Source organism: Wyeomyia smithii, chromosome 1, assembly GCF_029784165.1.
Source record: "Wyeomyia smithii strain HCP4-BCI-WySm-NY-G18 chromosome 1, ASM2978416v1, whole genome shotgun sequence".
Classification (NCBI taxonomy): Eukaryota; Metazoa; Arthropoda; class Insecta; order Diptera; family Culicidae; genus Wyeomyia; species Wyeomyia smithii.
The window spans coordinates 79664876-79691515 of NC_073694.1; the positions used below are offsets into that span (position 1 = coordinate 79664876).

Here is a 26640-nt window from a genome sequence, read left to right on the forward strand (position 1 = left end):
CAAGTCATTATTTATTTTGTGCTATTTGAAAGTAAAACTAAAGAAATTATAAATAAATATAAATTTGGATTAAGAATTTATTTTTTGTTGAAACAAAGTGTTTACAGGATGAAATATTCAGCCAATATTTCATCCTAAAAATTACTGTTTCTTTGAAGCTTCGTCACCCATACCGCAGCGGGCTTTTATTAGTAACTAGCTGAATGTTAACGGGTTAGCTCGTGTTAAAATTTCTGCTTTTTCTATAATTTTCTATATTTTTATATATTTTTGACCAACCTCTCATTTCAAATATTTATTTCTATTTCAGTTACAAAATTGTTTATATGCCATCATATGCCACATTTTTCGTTTCTCCATCAGGAGCTAAAATTAATGAAATAATTATGATAATAAATAATTTGGACGAACTGTTTAAAAAGCATCGAACAGAATAAATAAGTATCAACCTTTGATGCCGTCGGGTTCGTAAAAAGTAAATTCTGGTCTGATCGTCATTTTTTTTTCATTTATTTTTTATTCTTCATTCATATACTCTTCTCAACAGTTTCAAATATTGTTTCTCTTAAAATTTTAAAGTTATTCACTAATTTGAAACTAAGTTTTGCGATGTAAAAGAAAATTTAAATAAAATCTGCATGTTTTTGCCTTTCTCCTAGAAAGGTATAGCAATCACTTGCAAAACCGAAAGTATAAAAGTGCTCCGAAGGGCCGAATGGCATATATCACTCGACTCAGCTCGACGAGCTGAGCATTTTCTGTATGTGTGTGTGTGTGTGTGTGTGCAGATTTTTATTCTCACTCACTTTTCTCAGAGATGGCTGAACCGATTTTCATGAAATTAATTGCAAATGAAAGGTCTTGTTGTCCCATAAGACCCTATTGAATTTTATTGTAATCGGATTTTTAGTTTAGAGGTTATGTATCAAAATGTAAAAATCATGAAACATCATTATCTCAAAAACTACACAACCGATTTGAACAAAATAAATTTTAAATGAACGTGCCACATTAAGAACCCTTAACTTTTGAATTTTATGAAGATTGAAATTGTGTTTCAAAAGTTATGAAAAGAAACGTGTTCTGAAGACTGTTTAGTCTCACTCATGTTTCTCAGAGGTGGCTGAACCGATTTTCATAAAATCAGTGTCAAATGGAAGGTCTAGTTGCCCCATAAGACCCTATTGATTTGTTTTGCAATCGGACTATTACTTTGCCTGTTATGTTTAAAAATGTGAAATCCAGCTATGAAAAGTAAAATATTTACAAGACTACTTGGACTCACTCACTTTTCTCAGAGATGGCTGAACCGATTTTCACTAACTTAGTGTCAAATGAGAGGTCTAGCTGCCTCATAACACCCTATTAAATTTAACTATAATCGGACTGTAACTTTGTCTGTAATGTGTCGAAATGTGAAAATCACGAAACTTCTTTTTGTTTGATATTTTGAATGAAGTTCATTGAATATTTTTAAATTTTGTGCAAATGAAAAGTTGAAGTGCTGCCGAATTGTAATATGCACATTCAATACGACATCATTAAACGGGAACGGAACAAAGGCTACGGTTATGCAGAACGCGAATGACGGCGCGATGCGATTCGCCTTACCGTGGTGAAATGTACAGCTCTTTTAAGGGCGAAGTAGAGCTATACATTTCAACACATTTCGTCTTGCCGAATCGCATCGCGCCGTTATTTGCGTTCTGCATAACCGTAGCCAAACACTAAGCGACGCAAACACGTAATAATAGTCAGAGTATGTAAGTAGATGAAGATTATTATCTTTGGATTATAGCGCAAAACGAGAAAATATTTACTCTTCAAATATTCATTTGTGTTCTTCAAATTTCAGTTGTTCAATTTAATATCCGATGAAATGTCTGTTTATTATCTGATGAAGCTCTTATATAGGTCAAATGATGCATTCCCAATTTACTAGGTCCATCACTCTGCCGACCGTGCTTGGGAAAGCAATCGTATAATGACCAATCAAAGGTCGAATTTTGTGTTTCGACAAGGCTTAAGAATTTTCAATAGTACAATTGTTCGAATAATAAAATTGCAATTTCATGCATTTGGTAGGAATCTTAGAAGATTTTCTAATCGATTGCTGCAAAAACGAAGGAAATCCATCGAAAACTAACCGATTTATTAGCATTTGAAATAGGACATATTCCTCACTTTTTTCAGTTTTAGATTTTCATTTCACATCCCTATGTAGCCGAACTTCCTGAGAGAAGTATTCTACTTCAAAAAAAAAAAAAAAAAAAAAAAACTGATCCGTAAAAAAGCATAGGTACTCATAAATGCAAAAACAAGATTATTCAGCGACACGTCCATACATAGATGCAACCTGAGACGCTAAACAAAAAATAAATTTCAAATCCAAATTTGAGTAGGTAACGTCTTCGGCAGTGGTTTACTTCGGCAGGTTTTTGCATAAGACTGCGGCAGAAAACCGGCCGAAGAAAACCACTACCGGAAACGTTCGACGCTCTATATCTTTAATTATTTTTTAATAGTACAGAGAGAATTACTTTGCCTGTTATGTTTAGAAATGTGAAATCCAGCTATGAAAAGTAAAATATTTACAAGACTACTTGGACTCACTCACTTATCTCAGAGATGGCCGACCCGATTTCCACAAAATTAGTGTCAAATGAGAGGTCTAGCTGCCTCATAACACCCTATTGAATTTAACTATAATCGGACTGTAACTTTGTCTGTAAATTATGGCTATACAAATCTGTAAACTGTAAACTGTATGGATGAGAAATTTATAATTCACAGATAAATTTAAATTTACATATGTGGCATCTTTGATTGTTATCGCGGTTTCTTAGATGCCGGTTTTGGAATTTTCTCACTCAATCGTTTACAGTAGGTAGCGTGCGTACTGGGGCCGATGCTGTTCGGGTGACTGCGTCGAAACAGTTCGGGATGTGTTTTAATGCGCGTCAGTTTTCATTGTTGTTTTTTCTCCTCGCGTGAGAAAGGACGCATTTCGCGCCGCGTCCTTTGCAGTGTGGCGTCGGCCTAATATCGGCCTGTATTTTGAAGGGCGCGTTTGCAGTTCTGTATGTACATATACTTGTGTGGGAATTTCGTTTTGCACAGATTGGTCTGTGTTTGTGGCATCCCTGCTTGTGACCGCGGCTTCGTGGAAGCCGGTTTTGATTTTTTTTAATCTACCGATTGGGCCGATGCGGCGCTAACTGCGTCGAAACAGTTGCGCGTCAGTCTTCATTGTTGATATTATTTCCTCAGGTGAACGGAGACGCTGTTACGAACATTTTGAGCAGTTTTATGCCCTTGTTTTATGATTTTTCTAGCTTTTGAGTAAATACTGAAACACATAGACAATTTTAAATCTAATTAAGTAGAAATCTTGTCGGTCAGCATGGCAAATACATTTTGATTGCGATTGTTTAGGCATTTTGTTAAATCTAATTAGTAATCGGTTAGTAATTAGTAAGTGGTAATCAACGCGAAATACCGTGTTTCCGCGCGTAGCGTCGGTAAGAGGGAATAGAGCGGTCGCGCATAACTTTCCGGGGTAAACGTGTTTTCGGCCCAGGTGAGCTTTGCTCAAATATAGATGTTCGGTGTGTTGTGACTTCCGAGGTGTACCAAACCATTTATTCGCAGACTGTCCACTAGAGATGGTCGGGTTTGGGAAATTTGTTACCCCTACCCGACCCGTACCCGACTAATCGAAAATTTTCAAACCCGTACCCGACCCGAACCCGTAGTCTGGTTTGTTTAAAATACCCGTACCCGACCCGAACCCGAAACATATCTATTCCAACTACCCGTACCCGACCCGTACCCGAAAGAAAACAACGCCGAAATTGCTTGAACCCGACCCGTACCCGACCCGTCCTGGATTTTTTTTTTTTTTTTCAAAATACCTGGGTACCTCGCACGTTATATGCACTAATTGTCATATGTGGTTTCTCGAGATGATGGCCGGAGTTAGACAAAAACCGAGTGTGAATGTGAACGCATGTTAATGAACCCAGAGTTCCAGGCGGATGGTCCACTATGAGGAAGAGGTCCACTATGAAAAGTGCATGTCTGGTAAAGTTAAAAAAGCGACGAGTTTTATGTGAACATCGCAGCAACCTGAAATCTTAATATTATAATAAAGTCAAAGTTAATATTGTTTATAACTTGAGAAAAATTTAATGATTCATTTGCATTTGCCAAAAACCTGTAATTTTTTAGTACAGTTTCGGTGTCATCGATTCAATCTAAAAATCGGTATAACACAGATATTACCTATTTTGTTTTAATTCAAAAAAAAAATTTTTTTTCGCAAAATTTGGTTGATTTGAGGTGTTGTGCAAAAGCTACGTAATTTGTTTCTGTGAGGAGAACGCCCTGTGGCTAAGGGGAAAAGTGCCAAAATCATTAATAATTAGGTCACCTGCTTTATGGACGGCCTCAAATAAAAAATGGAATGGAGATTGGTGTTCAGCACCAATACCATTGGTGCAGTAAATACCATATTTTTGTCGCATTTATCCACACTTTTTTTACTTAACCAGCCTTTGTATTTAGTTGCCTTACTGTGCAATGCTCCGCGGTTTTCCTCACAAATATGAAAAAAGCCTGGCAAAAATTCCATTTAACTCAAAATGGTTGCAGGAAGAACTATTGACTTTCACATTAGAAAGAGATAGCATGATGTCATTCCCTTGGTGCAAACACTGCCGACAACTGTCAGAATAGGTATTGGCCGAACTCTCGTTGAGTGAGAATGGGCAATTTCTTGTTCGATCTTTCCGATTATCGACACTAAGAAAACACCTAGGTTTGAAATGTTAAAAATTAATTTCTCATAATGCACGAAAATCAAATTACCCGTACCCGACCAATTGAGAATTTTTCAAACCCGTACCCGACCCGAACCCGAAGCCTTGGTTTTTAAATTACCCGTACCCGACCCGAACCCGTAAAATATATTTTTACGCTTAATTACATTGTAATTAATTACATTGTAATTAATCGCCACCAAATATCGCAATTATTTGCAATTAATATCAGGATTATACGCGACTCGTCTGTCAACGCACACATCTTTTTTTTCTTTTTCTTTTTTTTTCGTTCGATTTGAACGGCGATGGCCAAGCAAATAGGCCGTTTTTGAAGCTCTCTTGCTGACCGCTTGCAGTATGTGTTGAGGGTCTGTATATTTACTTTTTTCTTGTTTTTGGTTAATGCATATCTGGTTGCTTCGTAACATTGTGTAGTCAGCTGAGATAAATCAATGAGAGATACGTTTCGGTAGTTGCATAATGACTTCATAAACATATTTTCGAATATTGGAGTCTGTCTTGATTAGATTATAGGTCCGGTATCCTCGCGTGCGCTTTATTTTGGCGGTGTTACATCATCAACCGGAATAAGTTCGGATCGCGTTTTGATTTCCGTAGAAGATATAATGAACTCGTACGCGCGATATTTGTTATTATGAACCCGGTATTAGAACTCAGCGCATCGTTTACCAAAACGAAACCTGCTGCAAACCTTACCCTTTCCTCCAACATCCCAGTGATTTCTCGTGGAAGTGCAGAGGTGTTCTCGGCTTCCAATAAAGCGAGTATCACGTCAACATATTCCCATACACACTCCTTCTTTGACCTGCATTCGGATGCGGCCGGCGCTGGTATTACCTAATATAAAGATTTAGGTCACCAGTTTTTACACATTGAGGATGAATGTTAATCCCAAGCATCATCCATTGGTTCTCTGTGTAATTACAGCTGATCTGGAAATAACGGAGTAGCAACCGCGGGCGGTCAATCATGCTCATGGTCATGCTCAATCGGACTGTAACTTTGTCTGTAAAGTGTCGAAATGTGAAAATCACGAAACTTCATTATCTCAGAAACTACACAACCGATTTGATCAATATTATCAATATTATTATTAAATGAGCAGGCTAGGTTTAACTGGGTTAACTGATGAATTATGATTGAACACGTGGTTTCAAAGTTTGGCTGCCCTATACGTTCCCATTTTATTTGATTATAATCGAACTTAAGCAACCGTTATGTATTAAATTGTTAATAAAACAACTAAAGTCTATTATCTCAAAGACTACATGACTTATTTGAACATAACTAGTGTCATACGAACAAGTCATCTCTCGAACTTACAAATAACAAACTTCATAACAATTTGATATGTGGCTCAAAAGTCATGGAAAGAAAAGAAATTCAAAGACTATTTAAAACTATACCTGCTCTGATCGATATATGTGGCCTCAATATAATTTAAATGTGGTATCGTACTATTTGAATGTTCCAAATTTATTGATTCCTTGCGATGTGTTAAAAGTCGGCAAATGCACGACGAATCGGCCATAGGATATGATCAAAGTCAAATAACAAATCGTTTGAAATGATTGAGTTTATCGAAATGACAATATCCTCGACTTTTGGCTTCTGTACATCGCCTTAATTCTGAATATATTCATATTGGGTGGTATTCGGTCATTTTCAGCAGATTTTCTAGATCCGGAGATACTCATGTCAGACGAAAATCGGCCAGTTTTGGCTGTTTCCCAGAAACCAGAAGTTGCCATCCTACAATTCATAGTGGTGTTCTTGCAACATTCTGGCTCCGGAGATACTCATATTGGGTGGTATTTGGTCACTTTGGGCTGTTTTTCAGAAACCGAAAGTCTTCATTTTGAACTTTAAAATTGCCTGCGAAATCAATTTCTGTCATCTGGGCGTAATTCTGGTTCCGAAAACATTCACATTGAATGGTATTTGGTCATTTCCGGCTGTTTTGTTGTTTTCAAGATTGTGTCTGTGATCAATTTTTAGCTTCTGTGCATCTTTCTGGTTCCGGAGATACTCATATTTAATGGGAATCGTCCATTTCAATCTGATTTCCACAAACCGGAAGTTGCCATCTTACAATCCAAAATGATGCCTGAAGTCGATTATGGAACATATTTTTTACCACTAAAACATTCACGTGCCAAATTTGGTTCCATTTAGTTGGTTAGCTCTCGAGATGTGCAGAAATTTGTGTTTCATTTGTATGGCATCCCTCCCTTCCAAAAGAAGGAGGGGTGTCAAAACATTATGGACATATTTTTTATCCCTTAAAACATCTACATGCCAAATTCGGTTTCATTTGCTTGGTTTGTTCTTGAGTTGTGCAGAAATTTATGTTTCATTTGTATGGGACCCCTCCCTTCAAGAAAAGGGAGGGGTCTCAAACTATCATAGGAACCTTTATAGGCACCAAAAACCCCTACATACAAATTTTCACGCCGATCGGTTCGGTAATTTTCGAGCCTATATGGATCAGACAGACAGACGACGGATTGCATTTTTATATGTACTATTTTTACAAATAAAATTTTGAATGAGAAAGGCTGGGTCTGACCGCTAGGCGGATTAATTTAGGTTTTATTATGTTAACATGAGTTTTGAAATTATGTTCTTAGTAATCATATCACTAGATTCATTCATTAAAGTTTTTCAAAACTGTTATCTTTATCCAGTGTTGTATGAGGAACATATACCACAAGAGATCAAAACAATGGTCGAAGAAGTCCAAGTCTTACAAAAAAAAATCACCGGAAGGTTGTATGCAAAGCCACGACCGCAAGGTTGAAATAGAATACTTTTACAAAAAAGATAACCCGGCTGCTTGCGTGTCAGTCATTTTTTCTAGTAAATAAACGTTGACCGTTCATTGGTAGTATTTTAATTTCTTTTTGTTTGATATTTTGAATGAAGTTCATTGAATATTTTTAAATTTTGTGCAAATGAGAAGTTGAAGTGCTGCCGAATTGTAATATGCACATTCAATACGACATCATTAAACGGGAACGGAACAAAGGCTACGGTTATGCAGAACGCGAATGACGGCGCGATGCGATTCGCCTTACCGTGGTGAAATGTACAGCTCTTTTAAGGGCGAAGTAGAGCTATACATTTCAACACATTTCGTCTTGCCGAATCGCATCGCGCCGTTATTTGCGTTCTGCATAACCGTAGCCAAACACTAAGCGACGCAAACACGTAATAATAGTCAGAGTATGTAAGTAGATGAAGATAGTTATCTTTGGATTATAGCGCAAAACGAGAAAATATTAACTCTTCAAATATTCATTTGTGTTCTTCAAATTTCAGTTGTTCAATTTAATATCCAATGAAATGTCTGTTTATTATCTGATGAAGCTCTTGTATAGGTCAAATGATGTATTCCCAATTTACTAGGTCCATCACTCTGCCGACCGTGCTTGGGAAAGCAATCGTATAATGACCAATCAAAGGTCGAATTTTGTGTTTCGACAAGGCTTAAGAATTTTCAATAGTACAATAGTTCGAATAATAAAATTGCAATTTCATGCATTTGGTAGGAATCTTAGAAGATTTTCTAATCGATTGCTGCAAAAACGAAGGAAATCCATCGAAAACTAACCGATTTATTAGCATTTGAAATTGGACATATTTCTCACTTTTTTCAGTTTTAGATTTTCATTTCACATCCCTATGTAGCCGAACTTCCTGAGAGAAGTATTCTACTTCAAAAAAAAAAAAAAACCTGATCCGTAATAAAGCATAGGTACTCATAAATGCAAAAACAAGATTATGCAGCGACACGTCCATACATAGATGCAACCTGAGACGCTAAGCAAAAAATAAATTTCAAATCCAAATTTGAGTAGGTAACGTCTTCGGCAGGTTTTTGCATAAGACTGCGGCAGAAAACCGGCCGAAGAAAACCACTTCCGGAGACGTTCGACGCTCTATATCTTCAATTATTTTTTAATAGTACAGAGAGAATGACTCGCGTTTTTTCGCGGACATTCATCATTACTTCCCCAAACTATGATTTTAAGAATTTTGTAGTGGGAAAAGTAGGTTCAAAGTCCACGAGTCACCCCTGGTTTGTATTAATCCGAAAAAAATACCGGTTTTTTACCGGTTTTACCGTTTTTTATTTTTATGAATACCGAAATACCGGTTTTTCAAAAAGTCGGTAATACCGACAACCCTAGTACAGAGTGACCCCCCGTTACAATTTTCATGCTATTAACTATTTGTTCTGCTGACTTTGTACTTCCAGCCTAAGGGATATACGAAAAACTCATAGTGACTTTTCTATTGCTATTAACCATGAAATTATAAATTGTTTTGTGATTTTGATTGTGTCACAGTTTGGTTTCAAAGCTGAAGTATTAAGTCAGGCTATTACAATCACTGGCAAAAACCGAAGTCATAAAAGTGTCATGTCATATACCACTTGACTCAGTTTGACAAGCTCAGGTCCCCGGTTCAGGAGATTGTGTCGACCTCCAGAGAGAGGTACGTTATAGCCAAAGTGGATGGAGTATTCTACTGCAGTTGCTATGCTCCGCCAAGTTGGTCTACCGAAACGTTCGCACAGATGGTCGATCAAGCAACCGTGGCACTGACGGGCGACCGTGGCAACCGTGGCCGTTGGTGGTTGCGGGCGACTTCAACGCTTGAGCTGTCGAGTGGGGAAGTCGCTGTACAAACCAGAGGGGCCAGGTCTTGTTGGAAGCTTTGGCAAAGCTCAACTTAGACTTGGCTAACGTTGGTACAAAATGCACCTACAGTAGAAATGGTGCGGAAATGATTATCGATGTGACGTTCTGCAGCCCGGGACTGATCACGAACTGGAGGGTAGATGACAGCTACACGAATAGCGACCACCAATCGGTCCGCTATGAGGTAGGCGTGCGGGAGCAAGCAGCGAGTAGGGCCAATATTCCATCCTTCTACGGCTGGAAAACATTGCATTTCGATGCAGATGTTTTTGGGCAGGCAATTAGATGGAAGCACGAAGGGGGTGAACCGCTCCCGGGTGTGGACCATCTAAATTCGATACTGTCATAGGCGTGCGACGCCACGATGCCCAGGTCTCGTCCGCCTAGAGAGGGTAGACCACCGACATACTGGTGGAGCGAAACGATAGCGGGCCTACGCAGTGCATGCCTCCGTGCATGACGGAGGATGCAACGCGCACGTTCCGACGAGCAAAGAGCGGAACGCGGTGCCGCATTCAGATCCGCTAAGGCAACGCTTAAGAGCGCAATCAGAGCCAGTAAATGAGCCTGTTTCGAACGACTCTGTGCCAGTGCCAATTCGAACTCGTGGGGTGACGCCTACAGGATCGTTATGACCAAGACTAGAGGTGTGCTAGCCCCGGCCGAACAATCACCAGCGATGCTAGAAACGATCATTCAGGGCCTCTTCCCAAGTCACGAACCAAGTCCCTGGCCTCCGGCTGACGAGTCACCACCAACCGTGAGTGACGGCAGCCGTGCAGAGGCAGACGATCCGGTAAGGGTGACAGAAGATGAATTGATCGAGATCGCAAACTCCCTGAAGGTAGGCAAGGCTCCGGGACCAGACGGAATCCCGAACTTGGCCATCAAGACGGCCATCAAAGAAGCCCCCGGGTTGTTCAGGGCGGTCATGCAGAAATGCCTCGACGACTGCCTCTTCCCGGACGTGAGGAAGCGCCAGAGGCTGGTGCTGTTGCCGAAGGTTGGGAAACCACCAGGTGACCCATCGGCATACAGACCAATCTGCCTGCTGGGCACGGCGGGCAAGGTGCTTGAGAGGGTAATCCTCAATAGACTGGTGAAATATACAGAAAGTGAGAACGGTCTATCAAGCAACCAGTTCGGTTTTCGAAAAGGTAGGTCCACGGTGGATGCAATTCTCTCCGTCACCAGAACGGCTGAGGTTGCAATCCAATGCAAAAGGAGGGGCATTCGTTACTGCGCGATCGTCACGCTCAACGTGAAAAACGCGTTTAACAGTGCCAGCTGGGACTCCATAGCCTTAGCGCTACAGAGTCTCAGAGTGCCGACACCGCTGTACAAGATTCTGGCTAACTACTTTCAGAATCGAGTGCTAGTGTATAACACAAACGAGGGTCAGAAAAGCGTTCCGGTTACCGCAGGTGTACCGCAAGGTTCCAGCCTGGGTCCGGTACTGTGGAACGCCATGCATGACGGCGTGTTAAAACTAACACTCCCTCCAGGGGTGGTGATCGTGGGCTTCGCCGACGACATAACTCTTGAGGTCTATGGCGAGTCAATTAGAGAGGTAGAGTTAGAGGCCGCGCTATCAATACGCGTAGTGGAAGACTGGATGCAATCCAGGAAACTGGAGCGAGCGCACCATCAGACTGAAGTTATTGTTGTAAATAACAGAAAGTCGGAGCAGGAGGCATCGATTAGTGCTGGTGCATGCACTATCGCCTCAAAACGCTCGCTGAAGCTCCTGGGGGTTATGATCGACGACAAGCTCACGTTCGGGAGCCACGTCGATTGTACCTGCAAGAAAGCTTCCATGGCTGTGGCAGCGCTATCTCGCATGATGGCAAACAGCTCGGCGGTCCGTAGCAGCAGGCGCAAAGTCCTTGCTAGCGTGACCACGTCCATACTCAGGTATGGAGGACCAGTGTGGTCCAAGGTATTGAGTACCTCGTGCCATCGCGGCAAACTCGAGAGTACGTACAGACTAATATACCTAAGGGTCGCGTGCGCATACCGAACAGTGTCGTACGAGGCGGTTTGCGTCCTGGCTGGCACGATGCCCATCAGCATGATCGTCAAAGAGGATGTAGAGTGCTTCGACCAACGCGACACGAGGGGTATACGCAACACCATACGGTCACCTTCAATGGCCAGGTGGCAGCGGGAGTTAGGTTTTTAAATAGTTTATTTGACACGGCACGATACAATTTATGTTTAACTGAGCCAAGTACATTTTTTTTTAATTCTAAATTAGCAGGGAAAAGAGGGAGGCCTTTTTTTTATTCTCGCGGCCGACTACGAGCTAGTGGGGATTTAAGGTGAGAGGAGGGGTGTTACAATTTTGTTTTTAACTATTTTATATTACAGAATGTATTCATTTGTACGTGGCTAACCAGTGGTGTTCTATTTGAGCAGTTTTGGTCTGAGGTGTCTGCGTAAACATAGAGATGCCGAGTCTTCGTTTTAGTGTCTCCAGCCGGGTGTATCATTCTCTTTCAGTTTGTGACAGAAATTGTATTCTAGCAAATAGATAAAAGAAATCAAATTTTAATGCCAGCATTTTTTTTAAACCCGTATAGCTGTGTCATGTACTGGAGATCACCGCTTCCCAGAATGTCTCTAACGGGTACGTTCGGTTGTTTTCCTCGGGCCCGAAGGGAATCTATAAGCTCAGACCTAACACCACAGTATTCGGTACACGACCAAACAACATGCTCGATGTCATGGAAGCCATCGCCACAAACGCAGTGATTACTGTCTACAAGCCCTATACGAAAGAGATGCGTGTTTAACGTATAGTGATTGGACATAAGTCTGGACATCACGCGAATGAAGTCCCGACCTACATCCAACCCCTTGAACCATGCTTTCGTCGATACCTTAGGAAAAATGGAATGTAGCCACCGTCCCAGTTCATCTGAGTTCCATGATGATTGCCAACTGTTGAGTGTTCTCTGACGCAAAATGCTATAAAATTCATCATAAGCAATTGGTCTTACATAAATATCGCCATCAATAGCACCCACCTTAGCTAAAGCGTCAGCCTTTTCATTACCCGGAATGGAACAATGAGAAGGGACCCACGCTAAGGTAACCCGGTAATTTTTATCTGTTAAAGCACTTAAAAACCGCCGTATTTTCCCCAGGAAATACGGGGTGTGCTTCACAGTCTTCATCGATCGCAGAGCCTCAATGGCACTGAGACTATCTGTGAAGATGAAGTAGTGGTCTATGGGTAGGGTTTCGATGATTCCAAGAGAGTACTGAATAGCAGCAAGTTCTGCGACGTACACGGAAGCAGGAGCATCGAGTTTGTAGGAGGCGGTAAAATTTTCGTGGAAAACACCGAAGCCAGTGGACTCATCTAGATTAGATCCGTCAGTGTAAAACCTTTTATCATAACTCACATGTTTAAACTTATTGGAAAAAATCTTAGGGATCTCTTGGGGTCGCAATTGATCCGGGATACCAGAAATGTCTTGTTTCATGGTGGTGTCGAAGAATATAGCATTATTAGAAGTATCTAAAAGTGCGACATTGGAGGAATCGTATGAAGAAGGATTAATATCTTGAGCCATATAGTCAAAATATAAAGTCATAAATCTGGATTGAGATTGAAGGTCGACCAACCTCTCGAAATTTTCAATTACTAATGGGTTCATAACTGTGCATCGAATTAGCAACCGGTAAGAGAGATTCCAAAAACGATGTTTCAACGGAAGAATACCCGCTAGCACTTCAAGACTCATCTTATGGGTCGACTGCATGCAACCTAAGGCAATACGCAAACAACGATACTGTATTCGTTCCAGTTTGATCAAATGTGTGTTTGCTGCGGAGCGGAAGCAGAAACACCCGTACTCAACTACAGACAATATCGTTGTTTGGTAAAGCCTTAGAAGGTCTCCTGGGTGGGCTCCCGGCAGCGGGAGTGGTCCAACACTACAAAAGGTAGATGGACACACCGACTCATTCCAGAGTTAGCATGCTGGATTAATAGGCGCCATGGGGAAGTAACCTTCCATCTGACACAGATCCTGTCAGGCCATGGCTGCTTTAGGCAGTACCTGCATAGGTTCGGGTACGCCGAGTCCCCTATGTGCCCCGCTTTTACGGGTGCGGAAGAAAGCGTGGAGCATGTGTTCTTCACATGTCTGCGTTTCGAGCGGGTACGGTACGAAATGCTGGCAATAAGCGGGATGGACACCACGCCAGAGAACATCGTGCGTAGGATGTGCGGAAATAGGGAAATCTGGGATGCGGTCATCACGGCCGCATCACAGATCGTTAGTATTTTGCAGGGCACCAATCGACGGGAAACCATCGATGTGCCCCAGATAGTTAACGGTTAACTAACTGGCCTGTATAGGCTGCTCTGCTACCCATAGCGGTAAGTGCAAAAAGCACGACGGGCCCTCTCCCTGAAGTAATGCCTAACGGCGGTCCCGGGGAGACCAAGGGCTTTAGCTGTTCAGCTTAAGGTTGCTCAGCATGGGTAAAAGCAGTTTGACAAGCTGAGCGTTTTTATATGGATATGTGTACTTATCCGTAGATATTTGAATGTGTCAATGTATGTTTGTATATGTGTGGATGTTTGGTTTTGAATATTCAGTAAAGTTGTGTTGTTGGCTACCAACAATTTATTATTTGGAGTGGAACATGATTCTAGTAGAAATTATCAATCTGTATATTTTTCTAAGAATTGATGGTGCGAATCTATTTTAACAAATAAAATTGGTATTAGAAAAAAAGTTCGTATTGATATATTTCAGAAACGTGATAAAATCGAAATACTTCACGTGATAAATTTGAGAGTGATAAAACGGAAACGTGCAAATAACCAACCGTGATATAATCGACATGTCACTGTACGTGGAATTTCTTGACTGACATAATCAACAATGCTTACAATTTATTGTTAAAATTCTTCTATTCACAGATCAAACTGGATTACGACAGTTTAAATGACCAACAAACAGAGCATAGTCAGGAAGTATCAGGTAATCCGGTTTTGAACATATGTATACATTCATTATTCAAAACCATGAAAGCTTTTTTGACAGAATGGGACACCGGCTGGGCGGAAGGACCGGAGAAAATGATCGTGGAAGTCCGTGAAACAGCGACTAATTCCTTCAGTCTACTAGAAACGAGCACTGTATATAATTTTACGGATACTGTAAATGGTAAGAGAAAATAACGATATTCACTTGACATCTACACCTTACCGTTTCCTAGAGTTGTAGCGAATAGCTCTAAACTGATTGCGCGATTTTTCATTACTCTTTTTAATCCCAATCAACAACATAAAGAAACAAAAACTACTTATTTTGGTTTATATACCAGCCTTATTCACTAACGTTAAAGTAAGTTTGAGTAGAAGTATTCCAACTCATCAATTCAATTCAAAAGAAAATCTATCTAAGTCATCGTCGTTCCACAGATTCTATAGGCTAAAGATGTCATTATGTGTTACAAGCAAGGATGAAAATTATCACTCGCGTTCATTTTTTTCGCAAGCCGATAGCTCATCTAATAAGAACAATTCTGAACAACTTTGTACACACCAAAATCTGAAAAGAATTTTCAGCAAAAAAAAACACTGGAAAAAATCAGTAAAAATATTCTTGCTGATTATCAGCATTCAGAATTCTGTTTGCCGGAAATCAGTAAATTGCTGGTAATTGCTGAATTTCTAGCAACTCCATTCGTCAAACTGTCAGAACAATTGCCATTTTGTGCGTAAAAATTGAACAAAATTATAGAGAAATAAAAATGAACTTATAAGCGTATGTATCATGGATGTGAAATTCAAAAATGCCTTGCATGCGCTTAAGTAGAATAATTGTGATATAATAAAGTGTTTGATAAGTTAATTTTCAGTCTTTTCTAGGGATTTGGGAATATGGGCAATATACTGTAATACGTCTTCTGCTACCAATTAGTGGAAGGTTATGTCGATGGACTACAAAGACATTTGAAAGTTCATACTGATAATTCAGATTTAAAGTCAGATAACTTTAAAATAAATATTCGCAATGTAAAACATTTGTTTTAATAAAATAACAAAAAACGAAAGAACATTCTGTGTGTTGTCTAACTTTTGCTGAGATAGGTACATCAGCAAATTCATGTCAAATGCTCAAATGCTGAACAGGCAGCAATTTATTCAAACAACTGATTTTCAGCAAAATGGTGTCAAAAATTTGACGTTTCGATTTGCTGATCGTTTCAGCGTGAAAGTTTGCTAATATCATAGCTGATTTTCCAGCATGTAGAATATCAGCAAAATTTTGCTGGTTTCCAGCAATAAAAATTTAGTGTGTAAGATGAACTTGAAGTCCTCAACTAAGTACTACAACTTTGTCGAAGAGAGTATTGCTCGTACTCAAACACCGGAGCTGTGAGAGGACATTCTGGCAAATTTTTGCGATAACTATCACGATCGCGATAATTTTCTTAAATCTGCTCTCGGTGTTTGAGTGCGGGCAATACTCTCTTCGACAAAGTTATAGTACTACTTGAGGACTTTAAGTTCGTCATATAAAGTTGCTCAAAAATGCACTTATCAAATGAGCAATTCTCGCTGAAACTGTCCCACTGGTGACATGAGGTCTTTAAAAAAGTATATTTTATTCTAAATGATTGCAAGTAGTGAAAAAATGAGAAAACCACTTTGGTTAGGTCATATTGATCATCAGGCACAAATCGGTTAAACGATTTTAGAAAAATTGAATTTTGAGCAATTCTTGGTCTGGTTTTTATCTATTTTTCTTGAATTTGTCATTGAACCCCCTGCAACCAACATATCGTTTTAAAGAGGAATGATAGAGCTTTCATTTGAAGTAGAGAAAAAATGGCCGCCATCTTGGATTTTATCATAAAAACATGGTTTTGAGCAAGTTCGCAACCACCGATTTTAAATCTGACATCACCATTGGAAAGCTGAGAAAAAAATGCTTTCAGATACATTCGAAAAATTAGGTGAGCATTGAGTTTACCTTGCCATTCAGATCACTTTTCGAAATCGAGCTTCAGTTCACAGTTTCATCTACTCAACAACAGTTTCAACAGTTTCACTACTTTCAATCATTTAGACATAAAAAATACTTTTTTAAAGACCTCATGTCACCAGTGGGACGGTTTCAGCGAGAATTGCTCAAATGAGCTACCGGCTTACGAGAAAAATAAGAGTGAATGATAATTTACATCCTTGGTTACAAGTATTTTTGACGTAAAACTACATTTCTTAGAAAGTTCAGTTACATTCTCGGCTACATAGGGATGTAAAATGAAAAGCTAAAACCGAAAAAAGTGAAAAAGATGTCCAATTTCAAATGGTTATAAACCGGTTAGTTATTGATGGATTTCCTTCGTTCTTGCAGCAATAGATTGGATTCTATGATTCTTCCCAAATGCAGAAAATTGTAATTTTATTATTCAAACTGTTTTACTATTCAAATTGTCAAGCCTTGCCAAAACGAAAAATTCGACCTCTGATTGGTCGAGGTTCCCAAGCACGGTCGACAGAATTATAGACCTAGTAAGTCGGAATGTACTACATGGCTCATATAAGAGCCTGTTTCAGCCGAAACTACTCATATTATTTCCAGACAGCGGCAACAGCAGTCCTTCCTTAGCAGTTGCAGCGGGTATCAGCATCGATAGTAGCAGGGCCAGCTGGTGCAGCGGCACTTCCTTTAGTAAAATGCTGTTTGTGTGATAGCGGGCACTACTAAATGCATTCAATGAAAAGTTGCCTCATTTTGACAACACACCAACGTTCTGGAAAGCTGGCGTTCAAAATACATGAGCCGTCTAGTTTTGAGTGTTAAAACAACTTTTCCTTGTGTTATCTATCACAAGGAATATCTTATTTGCGCTGTCAGTGATAACGCAAAGATGTGATCGGCATCTTATCCGATATTGAGTTAAACAACAAATTGTCCTTCCAGGACGAAATAAATACCTAATTAAAGAGTTAATATTTTCTCTTAAATTAATTTATATCTTTTAATTTGGAACAGTTATAAATTTGACTTCATCTCCGTGTCTCAGAACGTACTGAATTATCTTTTCCTTTAGTAATCAGCACAACACCCGAACTGCTTTTATTATCTGCATAAGCCTAATATGTCAACTCTCGTTGAAGCGTAAATTTCGATGGATTTGGTTGGCCGTTATATGATTGCTTTCTCAAGCGCGGTCGACAGAATTATAGACCTAGTAATTCGGAATGTACTATTTGGCCTATACTATAAGAGCCTGTTTCCGCCGAAACTGCTCATATTAGTTTTAGACAGCGACTTCCTTACAATCCTAACAGCAGCTGTGGCAGTAGAGTGACATCAGCAGCGACATTTGGCCTAGCTGGTGCAACGGCACTTCCTTTAGTAAAAGCTACCTTTGTGCAGTAGCGAGCAGCATCAGTAGTAGGTACATCAGCCGGTACTTCCTCTAATGAAAAGCTGCCGCATTTTGACAACACACAAACGTTTTGGAACGCTGGTTTTCCAAGTATATGGGCCGTCAGTATTAAAACAGCATTCAACAATGTTATCAGAAAAATGCCTTGATCTCCTCTGTCGGGGTAGCACACAGATGCGATCAATGTTAAATCCGATATGAAATCGAACAATAACAGTCCTTATAAGGACAACAAACAATTTGTTGAAGATTTAATATTTTCTCGTTTTGCGCTGGAATTAAAAATAAAATGTTATTTCAATCTGCATGCACTTTCACTGTTGAAACTTGTTTGCGTTGTATAGTGTTTGTTTCATTCCTGTTCAGTGTTGTAGGTGCAAACTAATAATCGGTAGCACTTCAACTCCTCTTTTGCATAAAATTTTAAACATATTCAATACAAGTAATGCAACGAACAACCTTATGTAGTTCTACGTCAACCTTGCGGTCGTGGCTTTGCATACAACCCTTGTGATTTTTTCCCTCAATCATGACTAGTTCTTTGAAGAATGCTTGTGTAAAAAAGTATTGATGATAAAATATACTTATAGAGCCAGATTACTGTTTGATTACTGTGATGTCTTGAGTAAAATTATAAATACTTGTTTTGTCTCTCCGAAAAAATACACACCGTAAGAAAATTTTTTAGAGGAAAAGAAATAAAAGTCTCAAATACGTAATAGAAAAAAATTAAAATTTAGCCCTCTTAATTGAAGCTAGGTAGGAAATTATGCGGTCGGTTGTTTACCGTACCATGTCTAGGGTTTTTGGGAAGAAGATTGAATAGTCATGAAGGGTGGTTACCTGTATCTTTGTTGAGAAGCGTGGAAGAGTGTTGTTTATAAATTTTTAAACTTTCAGCTACTTCTTATTTCCGTAAATTATTAACGGACGGAGCAGGTGAATGCTATCTGAAGTTAGTGGATGTTCCTCGTTCAAAATATGTTCAGCCACTTTTGATTTGAAGAGGTGTGGTGAAGCATTTTTTGAAACTTTACTTGTTTTTGTGACTTCTGTGAAATGTTCTTTGAAACGTATACCTAGATTACGTTTAGTTTGTCCAATGTAAACCATATCAAAGTGACTGCATGCAATTTTATAAATTCCAGCTTTGTTCAGAGTATCGGGGGTCTTCGGGGTGTTCAGGGCAATAGGGTCTTCGGTAGACCCCAATTTTGTTTTGAGTTGGGTGTTTCTACTAGTGCAGACAATATTCATCCCAAATTTTCTAAATTTTAAACGAAGTGGGCGTGTCGAGTTGAATCATACTTTCATTATAACCATTTAGTTTGACAATTGCGAAAATATATGGTACGGTAAGCAACCGACCGCAGAATTCCCTACCTTACTTTAACAGGGCTGGTAGCAGGTCTCTTTTTAGAGACTTGGTCTCTATTTTAAAGCTAGTACCTAAAAAGTCTCTTGTTTCAACGAAAGATCTCTAAAGTCTCTTTTTTCTTCTAAAATGGTCTCTTTTTCACCTAAAAGTCTTTTTTTATTTCTCGTTCAAATTATCAGACGATGTTGGAAGGAGTATCTGTTGTGCTACAGGAAATGACATCACAAATAAGGACGTCCGACACAATTCAAGAAAATATCCAGAAATGCTTTTATGTAATGCAGAAGCAAATCCCAGGTACATTCCGTTTTGAAATTTGACCTTGTGTTTTTATTTGACACAGATTTCGCAGCCCACCGTTATATTGTACAGGACAATTGCGGGGTTAGCACTACGACACTAAATGTTTCTCCTCCGAACTGAATTCGAACCTACGACGACTGGCTTTTTAGACCAGCACCGTACCTCGAGACCAGCTGGGTGCCGTTTAAGATGCAAATCCGATAACTAAACATTCAAACAATTTGGAAATGCAGTAGTAATCATGCGACCAAAGTAATAATTTACAGGAAGGCCACTCTCTCCAGCTTCATTTGTTGAACCATTTCTGAAAAAGTGTAAACTTGAAAATCTGTGAGCCAATTAGCTTGATCCTCTTTGTTATGGAAAACCTGGTTGTTGGTTTCAACCAAAATAGACAACTGTTTAGTAGCTAGACCTGCGAAATCTAACTTAATTAGCCGGATAAGCATATTTTGTTGTTTCTTAACAGCTGTAGGCATCGGCAGGGATTAGGGGGACTAAGCACTTTTAAAAATATTTGTCTAAACTTTAACTGAGCTTTTTGGTTATCGAAAAAAGGCTTACCTTGCAGTTCCGAAACTCGTCAATCATTTTGATTTTTTTTACCAACGACTCATTTTAACTTGCCTTTAGGGGTGGAGCAGGTTTAAGAACTAAATTTTGAAATGTTAAATGTCCGTTCATGCCTCTGTTACTTCAACAGAGAAACAGCCGTGCAACTAATTTTCGTAAAAACGGGTTTTGTTTTTTACTGCCTATTAAACAAAACTTCAAAGCAATCGTTATTTTTCAGGACAAAGAAATCGTCATCGGTTGGCTCGTCTGTTTGTCTGTGCCAAAACTGCGGCAAAAAAATATATCGGGGAGGTCTTGCTCTTGCTCTTGGGGAGGTCTTGACACATGTGAAAGTCTATTTTACTTAGTGCCACAATAATCTCGGTGGGTGTATGGGTATTTATTGCCTCCTGCTTCTTTTGAACGTGTAGGAATCTTTCTAACATAAATTCGGACCATGATAAATTCTATATGACAATAACCAATTCTGATGTAGAAATATTCGACTCAAATCCTCGTTTTAAGTTACCCCAGGGGCGAAAATGTAAGAGACAAGCTAATATGATATAAATTCTTGCCGAAATAGAGGCTTACTGTGTTTTTTTTATTTCAAATTATTACACTTTATCAACACAAATTGTTCGATTTCCAACCAGTTTTACGATAAAAACTTTTTCCAACAAATTCAATCTTCTTGTGAAAGTGCTTGCACAGAATTGAAGAAGAGCAGGCATGAAACAAAGGCACAGCTTGCGCATAGTAACTCCAATGTCTTGGTTTTGACAGTTGAAAGATACGTTTATTGATATTCACTATTGAAAACTAATAATAGCAGTACATCACCAACGATCGAAATGATGGCTCTTCTTTCATCTTGTTGCAAAATTATTCTGGAAGAAAGGGTCCTTTAAGAAAAAAAGTTTTTTGTTAGAAATTTTTTTTTTCCTTCCTTTCCTTCCCCTTTCTTTAAAAAAATTTTGGGCTACTGAATTGTCTATCTGATAAAACTTATTTAGATAAAATCTGAGAAGACCGATTTTTTAAATATCACTTCTTGTTTTTTTTAGTATAGAATCTCAAATTCTAGTATCTCAATCTTTAAAACTTTTTGAAAGTCATCTCTTCGCAACTTTCCTCGGTTTCTTATTCAGATATATCAATTTATCAAAAAAACTTCAGCCCATGTTAATACATATAAATTCAAAAAAAAAAAATGCAAAGTTACTTAGGGTACTAAGGCCTATAACCCGCAAAGTTCCATTGAATTCTGAGAAGCTACTACCAACCCCTCAGTCGAGTTGGCGCGAAACTCTTCTCATCTTTACTGAATTCTTGAAAAACCGTAAGGATTCCTTTTTTTTTTCTTCTTCATCTATAGTTTATTTGACACGGCACAAATACAATTCAATGTTTAACGGCGCCAATTATATCTGGTAGCTTACTTTCTAAAGTATCTTAAAAACTAAAAGCAAATTTTTTATCCTCGCTGCCGACTACGAGCTGAAACTAAATCTAACTTAAAGCTAGAATATTTTGCATTAAAAGCACAGGTTTGCTGTTTGATGGTTTTCATTGCCATAGGTAAGCAGCATAATAAATTTGTTCCGCTGCTGGGCCAAGATATTATGGACTGGCATATTGGGTTGTTTCCATCGGGCCTTGAGAGTATCGTGCGGGTCTGATTGCTGTTTCCGGATCCGGGGTCTTAACGTGTTCTTGTCGTTTGGTTGGATGTAGGCGGAAGGGGATAGGACTAAACTGGGGCGTGGATGGATTTCAGGAAAACGTATATAAGGGACATGTAGGATAGGTCACGGCTCGCCAAGACATCACGAACAGGAACAGCCGGCTGCCTACCTTCGGCCTGCAGGGAAGCTATTAATCTAGACCTGGCGTCACGGTGTACAGGGCATGACCAAACAACGTGCTCTATGTCGTGATAACCTTCACCACAGGCACAGATACCACTCTCCCCGAGCCCAACACGACGGAGATGCGCGTCAAATCTATAGTGATTGGACATAAGCCGGGACATCACGCAAATGAAATCCCGACCTACATCCAACCCCTTGAACCACGGGTTCGTCGATACCTTGGGGATTATGGAATGTAACCACCTTCCCAGTTCCCCCTTGGTCCAAGAATTTTGCCAACTGATGATCGTATTCTGACGTACAAATGCGAAAAATTCATTAAAGGCAATTGGTCTTACATAAATATCACCGTTTGTTGCGCCCACCTTAGCCAAAGAGTCCGCTTTCTCATTACCCGGTATCGAGCAATGAGAAGGGACCCACGCTAAGGTAATCTGAGTAGATTTTTCGGATAAAGCACTCAGATGTTCCCGTATTTTCCCCAGGAAATACGGAGAGTGCTTAACATCTTTCATCGATCGGAGAGCCTCAATGGAACTGAGACTGTCCGTAAAGATGAAATAATGGTCCGTGGGCTTTTTTTCGATAATCCCTAGGGTGTACTGAATTGCAGCTAATTCTGCGACGTAAACAGAAGCAGGATTATCGAGCTTATGGGAGACGGTTAAATTGTTATTGAAGATACCGAAGCCAGTGGACCCATCAAGAAGTGATCCGTCAGTGTAGTACATATTGTCGCAGTTGATGTTTCGATATTTATTGGAAAAATTTTTAGGGATCTGCTGCACGCGTAAATGATCCGGGATTCCACGAGTTTCTTCTATCATGGATGTATCGAAAAACACAGTAGAATCAGAAGTATTTGATAAGTCGACACGATTTGGAATATTAGAAGAAGGGTTAATATTTTGGGACATGTGATTGAAATACAATGTCATAAAACGGGTTTGAGAATTAAGTTCGATTAACCTTTCAAAATTTTCAATCACGGGACGGTTCAAGACCTCACATTTGATTAGAATACGAGAAGACAGGCTCCAGAAGCGGGTTTTCAATGGTAGTACTCCAGCTAAGATCTCCAAACTCATCGTATGGGTCGATTGCATGCAACCCAAGGCGATACGCAAACAACGATATTGTATTCGCTCCAGTTTGATCAAATGTGTGTTTGCTGCGGAGCGGAAGCAGAAACACCCGTACTCAATGACAGACAATATCGTTGTTTGGTAAAGCCTTATAAGGTCTCCTGGGTGGGCTCCCCACCATTGTCCGGTTATTGTACGAAGAAAATTCACTCTTTGTTGACATTTTTTCATCAGATACCTCACGTGACAACCCCAGGTGCATTTAGAGTCGAACCAGACACCAAGATATTTGTGTACCAAAACCTGAGAAATCGTTTTACCCATTAATTGTGTTTGAAGCTGAGCAGGTTCATGCTTCCTAGAAAAAACTACTATCTCAGTCTTCTCCGTAGAGAATTCGATACCTAGCTGTAAAGCCCAAGCAGACAAATTGTCCAAGGTATCTTGCAATGGTCCTTGCAAATCGGCAGCTTTGGCTCCTGTAACAGAGATTACGCTGTCGTCTGCAAGTTGTCTTATCGTGCATGAATTTGCCAGACATTCGTCGATGTCATTTACATAAAAGTTGTAAAGAAGGGGGCTTAAACATGAGCCCTGGGGAAGACCCATGTAGCTAATGCGAAAAGTTGCCAAATCGCCGTGCGTAAAATGCATGTGCTTTTCGGACAACAAATTGTGCAAAAAATTGTTCAAAATTGGAGAAAATCCTTGTCGGTGAAGTTTACCCGAAAGAATGTCAATAGAAACGGAATCAAAAGCCCCCTTAATGTCCAAGAACGCAGACGCCATTTGTTCTTTGCGAGCATACGCCAGCTGAATATCTGTTGAAAGCAACGCAAGACAATCATTCGTCCCTTTGGCACGGCGGAAGCCAAATTGAGTATCTGATAGTAGACCATTTGATTCGACCCAATGGTCTAAACGACGGAGTATCATTTTTTCCATCAATTTCCGGATACAGGATAGCATTGCAATCGGCCTATAAGAGTTGTGATCAGAAGCTGGTTTCCCTGGTTTTTGGATGGCGATCACCTTCACTTGCCTCCAATCCTGCGGTACAATGTTTTGCTCCAGGAACTTATTGAACAAGTTCAACAAGCGCCTCTTGGCATTGCCGGGTAGATTCTTCAACAAGTTGAATTTGATTCTATCTAACCCAGGCGCGTTATTGTTACAGGACAGGAGGGCAACTGAAAATTCTGCCATCGTAAAAGGTGATTCTATCGCGTCGTGGCCCGGAGACGCATCGCGAACAATGTTTTGCTCAGGAACAGAGTCCGGACATACTTTCCTGGCAAAATCAAATATCCACCGACTTGAAGACTCCTCGCTTTCGTTGACCGTTACGCGATTCCGCATTCTTCGGGCTGTGTTCCAAAGAGTGCTCATCGATGTCTCCCTCGACGTCTCGTTCACGAACCGACGCCAATATCCGCGTTTCTTTGCTTTAGCCAGGCTTTTAAGCTTGGTATTAAGCTCCGAATACCGTATATAGTCGCCAGGTATACCTCCCATCTGGTAGGCCTTAAACGCGTCGGATCTTTGCGTGTAGACATCGTAGCACTCTTGGTCCCACCACGGAGTGGGAGGCCGTTCTTTGACCGTTACGCCGGGATATTTCTTCGTTTGGGCTTGCAACGCGGCGTCGAGAATCAAGCCCGCGAGGAGGTTGTATTCTTCAAGTGGTGGATGATGTTGAATCGACTCGACCGCTTTTGAAATCATTTCCTCGTATAACTTCCAATCGACATTCCGTGTGAGGTCATACGGAATGTCAATTGGTCGCATGCGAGTCGACCCGTTATTAATTGAAATAAGAATAGGCAAATGGTCGCTACCGTGAGGATCAAGGATTACCTTCCATGTGCAATCCAACCGTAGCGACGTCGAACATAAGGATAGATCCATAGCGCTTGGGCGCGCTGGAGGTTTCGGGATACGTGTCATTTCACCGTTGTTTAAAATAGTCATGTCGAAGTCATCGCAAGGGGCAGTCAACTGCTTCAAAAATGATCTAACTGTTGGGAGGAATGCTGTAAGAAAAATTTTAATTGGATCGGGTATATTGAAATTTTCAAAAATCCAGTCCACAATGTCAGAAAATTTCACTAATCCAGAGTTTGTTTCATCAACTGGATGTGCAAAAGGAACAACTGGGGTTTTAGATGTTCCTGGCAGTGCTGGGAACTCCTTCTGGGACTTTAAATTTGCAAGCCCAGGAGGAGTTTGCTTCGGTTTTTCCGCAGCACTGTTTGGTTTGTTCGTACTTTTCATTACACTTTGGGAAATCTTAGGACCTTTACGGGGAAGTTTAGGAGAAGAAACATTTTTCCTCTTCCTAGACTCCCCAGGATTGGCATAAGATGTTCTCGCTGATGAATCGTCAGAATCGGTTTCATCGGAGGGCAACAGATCAAAGGGGTTCGATGTTATGGTAGAAGTGGTCACGGTCTTCTTCAGCATCTCAGCGTAAGAACGCTTTGAACGCTCTTTAAGTGACCGCTTGATTTTATCTCTGCGCTGCATGTACACCGGGCATGTGGAGAGCTCATGCTGGTTTTCCCCACAGTGAATACATTTTTCAGCATTAACACTGCAAGAATCTTCCGCATGAGTCTCCCCACACTTGCTACATCGTGCCTTATTGCAGCAGTAGGCGGCTGTGTGGCCTAACTGCTTGCAATTGGTGCAATTCATAACACGGGGTACATACAATCGCACAGGCAGACGAACCCGGTCGATCGAGACGTGGCTAGGGAGTGCAGATCCGGCAAACGTAACGCGAAACGAGTCTGACGGAGTGTAAACTTTTTTACCGCCGACGAGAGACATGGACCGCAATTGCTTACAATCCAAAATCTTCGCCTGTGTTTCGGTATTTTTGAAGCAACCGGTTGCGCTTTTTAGGATACACTCGACAGACAGACTCGAATCGGTTATGACACCGTCGATCTCCACGTCTCGTGCGGGTATGTAAACGCGATACTCGCGTGTGAAGAGCTCAGAGCAAGCGATAGCATTGGCCTGTGCCAGATCACTGACCACGACACGGAGCTTGTTAGGTCGGACCTTGGAAATTTCGGTCACGGCCTTGTACCCCTTCGTCAGGTCTTTTGAAATTTGCAGTATGTTTAATCGCTTTGAATTCACTCCTGCCTTTGGACGAAAATAAACAGTATAGCTGCCCTGTTGAGATCCGTCCGGGTAAAGCCTGGGGCGAGGGGGGACTGGAGAATGAACAGGGGAGGGGGTAACAGAAGGGTCAGGGTCAGGGGGGTTCGGGGATGGTGGCACGGGAGGCGAGGGATCTATATCCATCGCGCTAAATGTAGCGCACTAGCGCCGACAAGAACACGTACCTCTTTACTTCTTCCTTCCAGCAGTGGTTGTCCGATCGTTCGAAGCTGCACCCAAAGCAGCCAACAGCACCAGTACAGCAGCACCAATACAGCCACCAGCAGTGAG

The 26640-nt window shown here is 40.5% G+C and overlaps 1 protein-coding gene across 3 annotated transcripts in view; it reads left to right on the forward strand.

The window, feature by feature from the left end:
• Positions 1–26640, forward strand: part of LOC129718903 (uncharacterized) — a 106471-nt gene that overhangs the window by 60745 nt on the left and 19086 nt on the right. Inside the window, exons 2-4 of one of the 3 annotated variants that reach the window (XM_055670122.1) lie at positions 14493–14553; positions 14617–14739; positions 19538–19655. In XM_055670122.1, coding sequence (XP_055526097.1) covers positions 14737–14739; positions 19538–19655 — 121 coding nt within the window. In that variant the 5' untranslated portion in view covers positions 14493–14553; positions 14617–14736. Of the gene's footprint in view, positions 1–14492; positions 14554–14604; positions 14740–19537; positions 19656–26640 lie in introns of all 3 variants that reach the window. The other 2 variants (XM_055670124.1, XM_055670123.1) reach the window with 2 other exon arrangements.